General features: G+C 31.5%; 2 protein-coding genes across 2 annotated transcripts; both read right to left on the reverse strand.

Moving 5' to 3' along the window:
- Positions 1-1,259: 1,259 nt before the first annotated feature.
- On the reverse strand, positions 1,260-5,475 carry LOC120215335 (agamous-like MADS-box protein MADS4). Its single transcript, XM_039213056.1, has 8 exons — positions 5,257-5,475; positions 3,648-3,726; positions 2,849-2,916; positions 2,647-2,746; positions 2,523-2,564; positions 1,826-1,867; positions 1,605-1,747; positions 1,260-1,512 (listed from the first exon to the last, which is right to left on the reverse strand). The coding sequence occupies exons 1-8, from the start codon at positions 5,439-5,441 to the stop codon at positions 1,437-1,439; spliced, it is 735 nt and encodes a 244-aa protein (XP_039068987.1). The 5' UTR covers positions 5,442-5,475; the 3' UTR covers positions 1,260-1,436.
- A 7,431-nt stretch (positions 5,476-12,906) lies between these two features.
- On the reverse strand, positions 12,907-14,313 carry LOC120215334 (teosinte glume architecture 1-like). Its single transcript, XM_039213055.1, has 2 exons — positions 13,846-14,313; positions 12,907-13,598 (listed from the first exon to the last, which is right to left on the reverse strand). The coding sequence occupies exons 1-2, from the start codon at positions 14,046-14,048 to the stop codon at positions 13,022-13,024; spliced, it is 780 nt and encodes a 259-aa protein (XP_039068986.1). The 5' UTR covers positions 14,049-14,313; the 3' UTR covers positions 12,907-13,021.
- Positions 14,314-15,392: the final 1,079 nt, after the last annotated feature.

Consider the following 15,392-nt stretch of genomic DNA (forward strand, 5'->3'; position numbering starts at 1 on the left):
AGAGAAATTAAACTCACCTTAGCTTGGGCTCTTCACGTTAAAGAAGAAAGAAGATTCAAGAGTTATCTGGAAACTCTTGTTTCTTTCACTTGGATATTATAATACCATTATCTATTATTTAATTATTACCTTTGCTCAATGACCCTTTTACCCTTTTAGTTCTCATTCACTTAATAATTCATCCTACCCAACATCTTTAATTAATTCCTTCACTTTTCGATTAATTGAATTTGATCACTGACATTTTAAAATCTTACACTTTAATCACTAACCCGGTATGGAGGATGTTACAATTGAGCTTCCCAAAGCTCACTCTGTTACTTACCATTTCAAGTTAAAAAGTTTAATCTTGTGCTTTTATCGACATCAGTGAAGAAGTTCCATCGGCGTTGCTTGCGGAGTACGATGCATGTAATTACGGGGCATGTAAGTTGTATTTTGTTTTTATATTCAAGTCTGAATCTTGTTTCATTACTGGATATTGTTGAACTTTTTTTTTAATATATAAATGATTTTCTGAACTTGTATTTCATCTATAAATTATTTTACAGTTTTAAATGGATTAACAAAAATTTTAAATTTTTTAGGATCTTCAGTTTGGGTCGCTCCGATGGCCTTAATGTGACACCCCAGAATGAATCGGATCACCTGTAATGTATGAGGGTGTTACATCCACATAATCTATTATAACAAAATCTAAATTAATATATTTAATTTAATCATATATAAATAATCATAATTATCTTACATTTTAGATCATTAGTTAGGATTATTATAAATATCTTTCCATCGCGATCGGAAGAAAAAAAATTCTCTCTACTTCCTTCACTTTCATTCATATATATTTTTATTATGTTTTTATTTTTCTTGTATAGAAATACTGACCAACAATTATTATCTTATTGACAAGTGAAGTTATGCGAAGGGTGGTTCGAGATGAAAGAAAGGTGACTCCGGTTATAGTTCTGGTAACCTTAGAGATATAGATGGTATTATGATGGAAGATTCAACCTTTTGAAACTTCTTTTGTGGGATCTCATCAATGGTAAATTCTCATCTAAATTAGAAAGAATAAATTGTCAATCTCGAAATAAATTTATTCTCATAAAAAAAAGAGTATTTTCTTTTGTATGTTGATTTAAACTAAATTAGGCAGATCAAACTCAGTCGGAATCTCTTACAAGTTACAAGCAATCAACATTTTAATAGGAATCAAACTTCTCAAAAGACAGACAGATGCGCAGTGTTTATGGTGGCACCCTAATTAAAAAGACACGAAAGTTAATACTATTAAATCCACGACATTACACACAATGTGTTTCATAAAAAAAAACAATGCAAACAGATGATAAAATGCGCTGATATTCTTATGAAAGGAATGCGTACACCATGCATGCATGCATGCTTTCTTATATCTCTTTTTTCATGTATCATACTCATGGTAGCCATCCCGTCATGTAATTATTCACATTTGGACCGGCAGTGACGGCCGATATGGTATCCGGCTGATATCTGCAATCCAACACAACCGGGCATTTAGAATGTAGAATGTTATTGTTACGTAATTAAATTCGTAGTGAGCGACGGATACGAGTATGTAATACCCGATTTGCAATGTAGGCTCGCAGTCCAGTGGATGAAAGAAGACATCGCCCTGAGGCTGATGGGTTGGTTGTCGGCCGTAACCGATAACATCTTCGGCGTTTGGATTCAACTGAAGCGAGTTTATTTGGTAGCCTTCCATCAACTGCAAAAACCCTCGGTTCTCTCAAGTCATTAAATATGATCTTTTGGTAATCTTAAAAGCTGTTAAAATGGCACCTACCCTTTGTTTTAGGGTCTTATTGGCTTCATTAAGTAGGTGTTCCTGCATCAAAGAAAGGATGTCAAAATTAATTTAGTGAAAGAGGTAATTAATTTAGGCAGGTGTCAAAATTCACTCTTTTAACATTTGAAAAAATAGTTACTTTGATTTCTATTTTTTAACACTTTGACCTAAACTTTTCATGTTGGAGCAAAAATACATCTTATTGGAAGAAAACCGTTAGTTAACTAACGTAAACGCTTGTCGTTGGCATGACGAATCTTATATGTTCAAAGTGATGATGTGTGTCACATAATACATCACTTACATATACAACATAAATATCCCATCATAACCTATATATATAAATATATATATGTGTGTGTTACATGTCACGTCATCACTTATATACATATACATGGTATGCATTAATTCATCACTTTAGACACATGATATGTTTTACGTCGTCATCTTGGACATGTGGATTGTGTAACATCATCATTGATGTATATGTAACATCATCATTGATGTATATATAACATTTATCACGCCGTCACTTTAAACATGTAGGACTTGTCACGTCAACAACAATTATTGACCGTTAATCAACTAATGATTTCTATCTAACTAGAGATCGTTTTGCTCTAAAATGAAACTTTGAATAGCTAAAGTGTTTTTTTTTTAAATAGAAGTCAAAATAAGCTAATGGGATGAATACCTTTCGTTGGAGATCAGTGAGCTGATCCAGCATATATTGGGTCTACACCAGAAATACTCAAATCAGATCCATAATTCCATGTTTAAGAGACAAAAGTTTTACGTAGAGAATGGAGACAAAGTACCCGCGTTGATCTTATCAGTTTTAACGAAGAATCAAGCTGCCTTTCGAGCGAGTCAAGCTCTTTGCTGCTCAAAGGCCCCAGATCTTCTCCTAGTAAATTCCTAACAAAATAAATCAAATCCACATAAATGAATCATCTCCATCAGCTTCATTAGCATTTAGTTTAAGAATTACAAACAATTTGGGGTCATTTCAATGGCTACCTTTGAGACCTTTGTAAGGCTTCATAGCGTGCTTTGAGCTTCAGATATTCCTGCTGACTGCTTAGCTCCTATACAACAAAATCTCATTTACTGCATGCATTGATTTCCCACTAAACTTCAGATTTGCACTATAGTTTTAGCATTGACGACATGGGCAATTCAATCGTCACAAGCCCAAGAAATGTATGCCAAATGCATATTATGTTAGATATTGAGAAAATATTGTGGGATATATCGAGTTTTAATATATACCGGATTTTAAAATACATGAGATACCATAGATTTGTATTATTGGTGATCTCATATGGTGAGATAGACGAAGCCAAACCACATTTAATCTAACTAAATATAGACAATTGAAATCAAATTACATTAAAAGAACGAAGTTAATGCTGTAAATGAACAAGCAAAGACTGTTCTCAGCAAGTGTTCTGGTATAGCATTTGCCCAAGTTAATGCTTTTGGTCATCCCCTTTTCGATAATATTGTTGAATAAGAGAAAAGAGCAAGTTTACTGGTTGGAACGGATTTAGGATTATATGTTAGGGAATGAATTTATAAAAATTTAGGTGACAAAATTAGATTATCAATAGAAAATGTAAGTAAAATATTTGAATTATACGAGAACTTAAAATTTTGACGGAGACTATTGCTAACCAACCCCTCGATCCAGCCCCGCTTACTAATCTGCTTAAGCGTGCCTCAATTCCAAAGAGAAACAAAATGAGTTACTAAATGACAAAGAATAACCAAAACCCAAGTGGTGTTTTGTAATAAAAGTTGCAGAGAATAGGAATACCAGAGCCTCCCTAGCTGAAACATTTGTCTCTGGAGCTCCATGGCTGCACTTCTGGTACCTCTCCAATGTTTTCATCATGCTATATAAACATATAGATCATTAAATGTTCGTTCAAAGACATTCGTAAACACATAATAACCCATACAATCCTGTGAATTAAAATTTTAGACAAGTGGAATTATGACAGCAATGGAAATTAGGAAATACTAGATTGCAATTGCAACACAGTGTAATGATCACATTGTAACAGTTTTTAAGGTAATCACTATATTGCATTCGAAATTTAGGAACATATAATTATTTTTAGGCTTAAACTATTTTTTTACTTTAAGTTTCTAAACTATTTTGATCAAAATAAGTCTTAAATTATGACTTTTTATTTTAAGTCTTTAAACTATTTCTTTCCGTCAAAACAAATATCTAATTTGGTAAATGACAAAAAAATTCTATTTGAACAAATGACAAAAACTTAAAATGATTACATATAATTGTACTTTAGATCTAAGAGATATTTGGGTGTTTACAGCTTAATTTAACCTGAAATAATTGAAAGTTGAAAACCCTAATTTACTGAGGGAAGCAGCTTTGGGAAAATCAAAACCCTAGGAAATTCAGAAGCATTCATGGAGAAGTCTCCATCTACTCTCGAGTGATTGGGATAATAATATTATAATTCCCAGAAACAAAGAAAGTGGAAGAATATAATCCATCGGAAAGAAAGGAAGTTCGTTTCTAAGAAGAAGAAAAGACATATCTGAAAAACAGAAACGACAGTGGTGAAGTCTCCTGCTTGTCTTTCCTGTTTTGATTTGTTCGTAAACATCTCTAACAGGTATCCGTTGGATTTTCATCTCTTTTGCTTTATTTTTTTCTTTACAAATCAGACCGAAATCGATCATCAAGCTTTAAAGATGTATGAAGTCCAAAACTTTGAAATAAAATCCTAATTATGAGCTGATTATTGTAATAATTAGAAGTTATAAAAGAAATTAACATACATGATTTATAATATAAGGGAAAACAATAAAGATCTAAACAAAGCTTGAATGAGATGAATTAAAGAAAGGAAGAAAAAGAACTGATTCGTGAAGTTCGAAGCTAATATGCAACAAATCTTAGAAGAAAATCAGGTGATAGAGGAAGAAAATGGAAAGGAAACAAAGGGTTGATAAAGCGAAAAGATCAAATAAGAAAGACAACATAACAGTGATCTTGTGTTTGATGTTTTAGAATTGCAGATCTAACATCAACAAGAACAGGAAAAACACTCAGGCCCTGCCATAAACGCCAAGGCATTCACCGAAACGGAAAATCTCAAAAACACAACTTTATTTCATAATCTGTCACTCTTTTCCTCAAAATTTTCTCTCGAAAATTCAACACCTAAAAACAGAAAAAATCCCATCGTTTCAACCCTCTTTAACATCCAAAAGTCAGAATTCAAAACAAGCAAGAGAGAGAGAGAGAGAGAGAACTTGCTTTGTTTTCTGACAAAAACAAAAACAACCCTTTGTGGTATTTGTGTTTTGATTTGGCTTTAGAGAGAGAGAGAGAGAGGGTACCAAAAAAGAAAGAAAGAAAAAAAGGTTTAGTTGTTTTGGTGATATACCTTGAACTACTGCAAAACTCGTACAGTTTTCCTCTATTGGAGAAGGTGATGAGAGCAACCTCAGCATCACAAAGAACGGAAAGCTCATAGGCTTTCTTCAAAAGCCCATTCCTTCGCTTAGCAAAAGTCACTTGCCTGTTAATCTTGTTCTCAATCCTCTTCAACTCAACCCTACCTCTCCCCATTTTCTTTGTTTTTCCCGAGAAAACAAAACAAAAACTATGTTTCTTCTGATGTTCTTGCTGAACTTTATTAACCCTTTACATAGACTAATAGCCTCCTTTTACAATATCTGGTCCTAATCAAAATTCAAAGCCAAAAACAAAATATTTTGCTTTGTTTTACACACTAAAAGAAAGGATTTTCCTTTGTATCTCCAAAGGAACCTAATTTATGTACTTTTCAGTTAAGGTTCAGCCGTTGGATGGTTGATCCAAGGGTTGGAAAAAGAAGAGCAGTCAAAGACGAAGAAGCCGGGAAAACCTTAACCAATAAATGCAAAGTGGTACCGTCACAGTGCTACGTGTCGAAAGGAGAAGTAGATAGACTTGGTAATGACCCAACTGGACCATTTTAGGGTTCGGGCAATCGTGTGACCTAACCTTAAGAAGGGTAATATCTCGCCTTATATTTACGGAATTACCCTTCTGAGCGTCTGTGGGGCTCAGCTTTCCGTGTCCGAATCTCTCGGTTGTATTTTTGTTTTTAAGACAAATCCTTGTCTTAAAATATTCTTTGCAACAATCCTGGTATAACGTAATCATGATTTGGTTAAAAACAAAACAGGATCTAAAACGCTAATAATACTTAAGCTCTTAACAATGTAATGAAAGATTAAAAATAGTAAAGCAATTAATTAAAAAACCTTGATTTTTACTATAATAAGTTTAACTTAGTATTGTATACAGTGGCCTTGCATGGTGAGGTTACTCCAGTTGTTGAGTCAAATCCATAACTTTAATAATATAATAATGAAAACTGCATGATTAGAGTCGAAGCAATATTACTGAGCGAGATAAGAAAATCTGAAAAAAAATTTATATAAATATTTATTAGTTCAAAGGTTGGAGAGTTTTGAAGGAATTAAGGAAGAATCTTGCTAAATGCGGCTCTCACATTAATTTCTTAATCATCTTTGTACATTTTCCAAGCAATTAAAAAAGTTCTTTTTTTGTAGATGTGATTAATTCAAATAAATGTTTGGGTTCAAAGAAGTTTTAAATATAAACACGTACAGTTATAAATATAATTATTGTTCTTTGAATTGATCATATATTTAAAAATCAGTACTTATACTTGTATTCAATTATATGTTAATAACAAGTACAATCAATGATTTTTGTAATGTTGGAACACTAGGAGATATCAATCGAGTTAAGTCTCGGTCAATATTACTTGGATAAGTCTTGAATTCAAAGACATTGTTACAAACATAATTATCGTCCCTTGAATTGATCATATATTTAAAGATCGACACTTGTACTTATATTCAACTATGTGTTAATAACAAGTGATGTCAATGATATTTGTGCATGAAATTGCAATTTTTTCCTACTTTTGTTCACCATTGCATCTTATTACATACGGTCCATGTTTCTGTTGGAAAACTAGGGTTATGAACTTGATAATAAACTCACTCCACATATGAATAGTTAGTAGTAATTTTGATGCATGTAAAACCGTTTTTAGTAAGGATTTTGATGTTCCACGAAACAAAGGTAAGGGTTTTTTTAGCATAAGCACGACATTCATTCATTCATTTATATGGTAATAAAAAGCATCACCAATTTCCTGCAAAGATGAAAGAGGGTGAGGGATACAAAGAAACCGATCCAGTGGGCATCGAGACCTTTTCGGGTAAGCTTTGCACTTGTCAAATGAGAGGAAACAATAGGATTCAAATTCGACAAAAACAAAATATCCTTTTCGACGGCAATAGATTTCCCACGTTTTGGATAAAATCAGAAGGGATGCTGTATTTAGGTTAGATAACCTTTGCTGGGAAGTACGAGGAACATTTTATTTTATTGAGGACTGTTTAGCCTTATGTGTTAAATTCTGCTATTAGTTCTTACATTATGTATAAGTTATAAATTTAGTTTTCTATACTCTTTTATACCTCTCGTAGATCTCCTCAATTTGCTTCAATACCTTGACACGTTCATGTGATATGCAATTCATTATCTGTCAACTTACGAATAATTATCATGGTCTCGTGCTTGATACCAACAATAAAGATCAATATATAAACCCCTATAACATGTAGAAAAGGGTCTTATGGGTGTTAATCTTCTTCATCGTCAACTATTTTCTTTTAAAAATTGAGTCGAACTATTTTAACTGCATGCAATTCTTCCATAAACAATTGATTGTGATTCTCCGTTCAAATCAGAAAGAATAAATCAATGATAACTATTACAACTCGTTGGTCTCATCTACGATTTTTAATCTTTATTTTTAATCAATCAAATTTTACTGAATCAAATCGATATATTTACTCTTTTTTTCATAATTTAATTATATGGCAATCACTCTTATTAAAATTTCCACCTATACAAATTAAGATGCGCCCTTGATTGAGCTACATTTTTAAATAAACAAAAGGGGATTATAAAGGCAAAGGCAAAAGAGCATGGGAGAGAAGTTTACCACTCCCTATCAATATTCAATGGAGACAAAAAATTTGTTTTTATTTTTTCAATTTTGAAAGCGATATCTAACCAATCTCGCTGTGCCTTTATTTACATCAATCGCTCTGGCCCATTTGAAAGAGATGGTTTTCAACGGCTTAAATGTTTTTCGCCGGAACCGGTTCATGAACCGGAAACTGAGTCGCGGTGTTCGAGTTGGGGTCCAGTTTAAAAGGAGTGAATCGAAAGATCCAATGGGTAAAGGTAAATAATTGAAGGTGTCAATCAGCAAATGTCAGATTTTGATATCCTTTTTTAGGAAGACACTATCGATGTCAACAGGTTGACACGTGGTCATCTTTCCATTTTTGGATACTCCTCTTTGTGCAAGTCACCTCTGGTGGGGTTGGAGGTCTTTATCACCTACCACAGACGACTTCTGAATCCTACGCTTTTAGTTTTATGATTGGTATAATCACAAAATAACCCCTCAACATTTATACAAATAATTAGTTTAATTTTGATTTTTAAAATATTTTAGACGCTTTTAGTTCTTTTCAAAGCACTCAGACAATCGAATGCTGTAATTATTGAATGCTTTGCGAACGAAGAAGCTTGTTTATTGTTCCTTGCTTCGAGTTTTGAGATGAGTAAGTAACATTTAAATTATATAAGAATTTAAAATTTTCAAACCAACCCCTTAATCCATTGTTGCTACAAGTCGAAAGCAAGAAATTGGGAGCAAAGAGAACTTACGTCTAAACTTGTAGGAGTGTGCTATGTTCTTTTGATATTGGGCTTATGGTCTGGTCAGGTAATAAGTCAAGGCCCATAAATTTGGGTTTGTCCCAAAAAGAGTCACCCTTTGAATGTTTGTGGAGGGCCATATAATGACTTGAAAAAGACCTCAAGAATTTTTAAAATGACTTTTCCTATTCTTCACAGAACCTTATTCTCCCCCCCTTCATTATCTTTTGCTAGCTTTATTTGATGTTTCATGACTTGTTTCTCTTTATGCGAATGTACGGCTATTTTTCAGCATTTATTGGGACTATGAACGAACACGAGATTTTATGTTAATGAGATGAACTTCTGAAACTATAAGGAAGATAAACTTCTAAAATTTAAAGAACAAAAATAAATTAGTAAAAAAATGCAAAAAAATATTTAAAGTATATTATATAAAAATTTTAAGAGGGACGATTATCTTCGCTGACTCCCCTCGATTCATTCCTATTTGAAATTTATACTTTATATCAAACTCATTCTCAAGCTTGACACAATACTTATATATGCTAGCAAAGTATGGAGTTGTTAACATTTTGCACTTATCCATTTGTTTCTAGAAACATTTACTTCTGTTTTGACTTTGTTATACCATGTTATCTTTTTTTTTTGGTCTAAATGCGCAGTTAAAAATACTTAGGAGAGGCACAAATCAAGTTATTTTAGTGATTAAAAGAAATTATTGTTATTTCTAGAAATCTCGGGTTCGAGTATCAACGATTGACGATTGCTAGAGTATTTGAGTGTATATTATCAAATGATCAAGAATCTTTAGAACTTATACTACCATCTCTAATAACCCTAGATTAATAAAAAGAAAATTAGTTAAGAGAGGATAAGGATACTATAATATAAGGGCATTCTTTAATAATACTCTTCTTTTACAACTTAATTGTTAACTTAAACATTATTATTATTATTATTATTATTATTATTATAGTATTCTACATTAGATATCACTTTTATTTTTTATGTATCTTATTTTGATTGTTAATTTTTTAAATAAATATTTTGATCATTTATATTATCGATTTCTTTCATTTTAATCACGGAGTAGTTAATTATGTTACATTGTGACACCTTAATAAAAAAATATTACATCATTAGCTACACATTTTATTTTATGTTTACTTATTGTGTGCATAAACAATAATGTTTATTTAATATTAAGATATGTGTTTTATTTTCTTCTTTTAAATGTATACGATTTAGAAAAATTAAAGTTTATTTTAATATAAAAATCAAAATTTTATGTATAGAAATATATTAAAATAAAAATTATATATATATATCGTAATACATATTAAATCAAATTTTATTTGTGACACCAATTTTAACTTTAAAATTTCCAAATTATTATGTCCTAAAATATTTAGGTAAGATAAATAAATTTTCTTCAAATATATGGACCTTCGAGAAAAATGTAGGGGTAACTGAATAAGAATCATTCTAATTCTTTTTTCAGGTAGATGAATTTCGTTGTCATAAGTACCTTTTTCTGGTGAATTCAAGTTTCTTAGACCAACAATTAGAAATTTTTCTTCTTATTTTGACCAAATTTGTAGGCTTCCAAATGGTTTTCTTGATTAGTGCCTTTCTTATAAGTAATTCCAAGCTTCATCCATAATATTTCCTCAAACCAATTAACTTATTAATTTCGGTTTTTGTTAAATATAATGATAAATTTAATCTTTAATATTTATAATTGTATTAATTTAATCATTATTTTAATTAAATTTAACCTTCAACGTCTCAAAAACAGTTGAGTTGTTATTTTTTTCAAACACGAATATAAAATAAAATGTTAAAATTTTAATATAGTTAATATAGTATCTTATATAAAGATCCATGAATATTTCACACACACACACATATATATATATATATATAGGATAATACTTAGGGATGGACACTCAACCCGAATCCAATGGATTTCAACCCGACCGATCAGGTCGGATTTTAAAAAAATATCAGGTTGTTCTCGGGTCGGGTGGACCAAAAACCCGACTCATGCCCATCCCTATTAATACTTTATATACATAGGGTTGATGTTGTTAACATGTCATCTAAAGACGAACCTACATTATAAGTGGAAGGGGCAATTGTCTCCCAAATTTTATCGGTATAATTATTTTTAGTTCATTAATATTTTTGAAATCGTTACCATGGAGAACCTATCCTTTTAAATTTTACGGTTTACTTGATTTTTTAAGATTCTTTCAATTTTAAAATGAAATTATATCTTCACCTCCAAATATTTTTGGTTTTATTACCATTTAAGACCCTTCAACTTTAGAATTAGTGAAATTAAACCAAAACTCCTTTATATTTTATGGTTTATTCAATTTTAAAGATCCTATTTGTTTCAAAATTGAACAACGTACCCCCTGATAGTTCAGTCATGTCTTCACCCCTGATAGTATCATTATTATTTTTGAATCAATTATCAAGGTTGAGTGTATACAGGTAGAAATTAATACAATAACATAAATTCAAGATGGATCAAAACTCAAAAGAGCACGTATGATCACTACAATGACTAACGATTATATAAATGATAACGCTTTGTTAACCGACTAACGATTAATAAATTAATTCAACCATATGTTTACTTAATACTCAAAACTAATTGAACCAAAATACTAAAAAAGAATGGTTTGCTTTTCCAGGTCTGTGATATGTTGTTTGTAAAGCAGAGCACTATGAACTTCATGGGAATTTCTTAAGCCCAATCGGCATTGATTAATTCGAACTTAGTCAAGCTCTGCGGTTTACCTAAAAGCAGGAATTTCTTCTCCTTCTTCTTCTTCTTTTTGACGAAAAAGGAAACTTACGCGTCTAAGAAACCCAACATTTAATTCTTAGAAATTAATTGGTAACCACATTTAGGCATTTTACCTAACTAAAACAAGTCCATCCTTTCATATATTAGAAAACCCCAACTTAAGAGGTATTAAGATAATTATATTAGAATCCATCGGATGATATCAGTGGTAGAGGGAATGTCATTTTCCTTTAAAATTTTGGATTTGAACAATTGCGTCCATATAGAATGTGTATATTGTCAATGGTTAAAAAATATTATAAACATACATTACCTTGTAATTACCTTAAACTATTAAAAGAAGATAATTATACTAATTTTCTAAATCAAGTGTTGAAATCGCACTCCTAACTTTCAGTAATTATTATGCTTTATGAGGGGCATGTCTGGGTTTCAATGGAAAATTCTTGAAAGACAAAAAGAATGATAATTGGTAGAGGGAAGGATGAGAGTTTCATTAAAATAAGTCATTTTATGGGGGTTTTTTTAACTACTTTCAACTTTGATTTGTATTAAAATCCACTTAATGTTAAGTTATTATATAGTACATGTAACTCTTACTTTATAGTTTATAATGATTCACTTCAAAATCTGAAATTTTCAATTTATAAATTAATAAAATAAATTTCTCTTCGAAACTGAAATAATTGAGTTTGATTCGAACAAAAATTTTGAAATTAAACTTATTCAATCACCAGATACTCTTATCATTATTTCAAATAATGTGAATTATTTGGGAGTGGAAATGAAAAGAGCATTCGATAATTGTTCGTGAATTATTCATATAACGTTCATTCATTAAGCTAAATAAAATAGTATAAATAAAAAATATTCATTTAATAAATGAACATACTCGAACATAGGTGTGTTCAGCTCATTTTTGTTCATGGACAAACTCATTTATAGGCTCGTTTATAAACTCGTTAATGGACAAGCTCATTAATTGGTTCATTTAAAAAAATGAAATATTGCTGAAGATATAGACTAAATTAAAATAAGGTGAACTTTAAGAGTTTAAACTATGAAGTATAAGAAAATTAAGGATTAATGACGTAATTTCATCATACTTATTTGGCTTTAGTGTTAGGTGTGAGACACCAAATAAATATGTTTGTAAAAACTAAACAAACACATTTAAAATTAACTAAACGAATAAGAACATGATTCTAAAAATTTAAACGAACATAAACTGAACATAAACACCTTCAAAAATAAATAAAGCGAGCACCATTTTGAACATTTAAACGAACAAGAACCGAGCATGAATACATTTAAAATAAACAAATAAATACGAACATAACTTTATTCGTTCAAGTCAGATTCATTTACATAAGTCAAAAGGTTTAAAAATCACAGGGAACTCACCTAAACAAGGGCTACATAATGATTCCAAAAAGGAAATGCCTCTGCTTTAGCAACAAAACATTCTGATTCCAAGGGTGAAGGGAATTTCATATATTTTCCTCCCATGAGAAGGAAAGTGTATGTTGAGTGCCACTTGCGGATGACCCTGAATGCCCGGTTCCTACTTGCTCATCCTTATTTGCAAGCTTGGGATCAAGGGTGGAGGTGTGCCTGACTGCACCATGGGGCTCAAACTAATCTCCTGAGTCTCAGCCGGTTCCGATGACAGAAGAGAGAGAGCACGGTTGGACTCGAAGGCTCGATTTAGCGCATTCGAGAACATTTTCCGGCTGCTACCAACATTGCTTGATGAAGGATTGGTATTGATAAATGGTTGACAAACAGACACTCCAGGGAGTGTCCAATTAGTACGGTGTGAGAATGAGAATTGCTTTTCTCCATTGTAGTTGAGAGATGTGGATCCGATGATCGAGCTATTTCGACTGCCGAAGTTTAACGACGAACTTGTATCAGATTCGAATTGTATCACTCCGGTCGAAGAATCGGTCATGGATGTAGTGGAAAACATTTGGGGACTACTGAATGGTACATATCTAGTAGCAGGGTGATTTGGAAGAAACCTTATAGAATTTACTGATAGCGCATCGGGTTGAGGCTTTCTCCGCCGTCGGTTGTGACCGTCAAGACGCTTCCGGCAGCTCCGTTTCACTTCATCGAACTCCGATAAGGAATGAAACCTAATAAAATCCATTAACCAGAAACAAAACTCTAAATCATTTATCAAATGAAATAAGCTAAGAACAAAAACATGAGACGGAATCTTACAAAGGAGGAAATCACATGAGAACATTTAGTAACTCAATTCCCTTTCATGGTGCATAAAGCAAGCATTAAGATAAACAAATCGTAATCATAAACATTAAATCAAAAAGGAAAAATACCCAAATATCTTGAATCTGCATAAAGCAAGTTATAATAGTTTACCTGCTGCACTGCTGGCAAAAACGTTGCTCTTGACCCCTAATCGAAACTTTAGGGGTTTTGGAATGGATTTCGCATACTTTGTGGCGTCGATGGTAGTCCCTGCATTTGCTGAGGTCTGCCGTGCAACCATCGACGGAGCACGAAGGTACTTGGTTTCCACTCCCACGCGGCCGAGCCCTTTTAAACGACGGTGCTGATTCCATCAATGGCAGCTCCGGAACCTTACAGTGTCTTCAAAATGACTCAAGCTCTCAAATCCAACAATGGCGACTCAATTTAATCCTGCTAACACCGCCGAAAACATATCAGCTTTAATTTATTTATTTCTTGTTCTTCAATCCCATCACCTTAATCAAAACAATAGCACAAATTCAAACACCTATTTTAATCAAAATTAAATAATGCTTCTGGGTGTTAAGATTACAAGCTTCTTTTTACTTGTTCTGGGCTATTTGAAGAAGAAATAGAGGGAGGGGATTCGTTGGGTTGGAAACTCATAATAATGATCCGCCTACTATAAGTAACTCACCATATATCACTAAATCAAAAGAGTAGTTGACAATTAATTTCTAATCAATGCTAATTGATTAGCTACTTTTTTTTAAAAAAAATATTAAGCTTAATTAGAGAAATAAATGATTAAACGGGGATGATGCACCAACTCAATGTGAATAGATTAAATAAAATTCTAAACCAATATTATATTATAATTATTCTAGACACAATCCGTAAACATAGCTATTTAAACTCGAATCTTTTCTAAAAAATAACATTTTTTATCATTAAAACTATTCAATGTGTTTTAAAAATAATACTGAATGAAATAATTATAAATTCATAATATTTGTGATTGTAAAAGAGACAGACAAAAGAATCTAGCATATACTTAATAAATTTAATCTTTCAAAAAAATAATATTTAATAAATATAAGTTTTGAATTTTAATGGAAACAAAGGTTTGGCAATTTGGGGTTAAATATAATTCATCGGAGATGTTGTAAACAGAGTGGAGTGGGGCACTCGCATTCCAACCACAAGTAGCTTGCAACTTTGCAAGATATTTTGGAAACGATTGATGGGCTTCGCCGGAGTATTACTTCTTTTATATCGTCATTATTTTTTATTATTATTAAAATAAAAAGTTTAACATATCATTTCATATTTAAATATATCGCATTTATATACGAATTGAGCAGCCTCAATGATTAAGGGATTATTGTTATGTATTGAGGTTTTAATTTCGAGCATTGATTATGTTAAGGTATGAGTATCCATTATCAAATGATTGAGAGTTTATGAATATATATTATCTTGTATTCACTCTAACTTATGAATATTTTTTACCATTTTTATAGATATATTATGTTTTTTAATTAATTTGATGTTTGAATTTATCATATATATATATATGTTTTTTAATAAATTTAATATTTTTTTATAGAAGTCGTTAATTTTATTAAAAATAGAAAACATTCAAATTACAATGAAGGTTTACAACCACTGTAAACTATACACAAGATAAGAATATTTTCCTAAACACAAGAAAA

Source organism: Hibiscus syriacus, unplaced genomic scaffold (assembly GCF_006381635.1).
Source record: "Hibiscus syriacus cultivar Baekdansim isolate YM2019G1 unplaced genomic scaffold, ASM638163v2 tig00110114_pilon, whole genome shotgun sequence".
NCBI lineage: Eukaryota > Viridiplantae > Streptophyta > Magnoliopsida > Malvales > Malvaceae > Hibiscus > Hibiscus syriacus.

Coding starts and splice junctions, on each gene's coding strand:
- LOC120215335 (XM_039213056.1), bottom strand. CDS start 5,441: ATGGGGAGAGGTAGGGTTGAGTTGAAGAGGATTGAGAACAAGATTAAC. Junction 2,747..2,848: donor GCCTTACAAAGGTCTCAAAG/GTAGCCATTGAA, acceptor TTATTTTGTTAG/GAATTTACTAGGAGAAGATC. Junction 1,513..1,604: donor GAGCCTACATTGCAAATCGG/GTATTACATACT, acceptor GTTGGATTGCAG/ATATCAGCCGGATACCATAT.
- LOC120215334 (XM_039213055.1), bottom strand. CDS start 14,048: ATGGAATCAGCACCGTCGTTTAAAAGGGCTCGGCCGCGTGGGAGTGGA. Junction 13,599..13,845: donor TTTTGCCAGCAGTGCAGCAG/GTAAACTATTAT, acceptor GGATTTTATTAG/GTTTCATTCCTTATCGGAGT.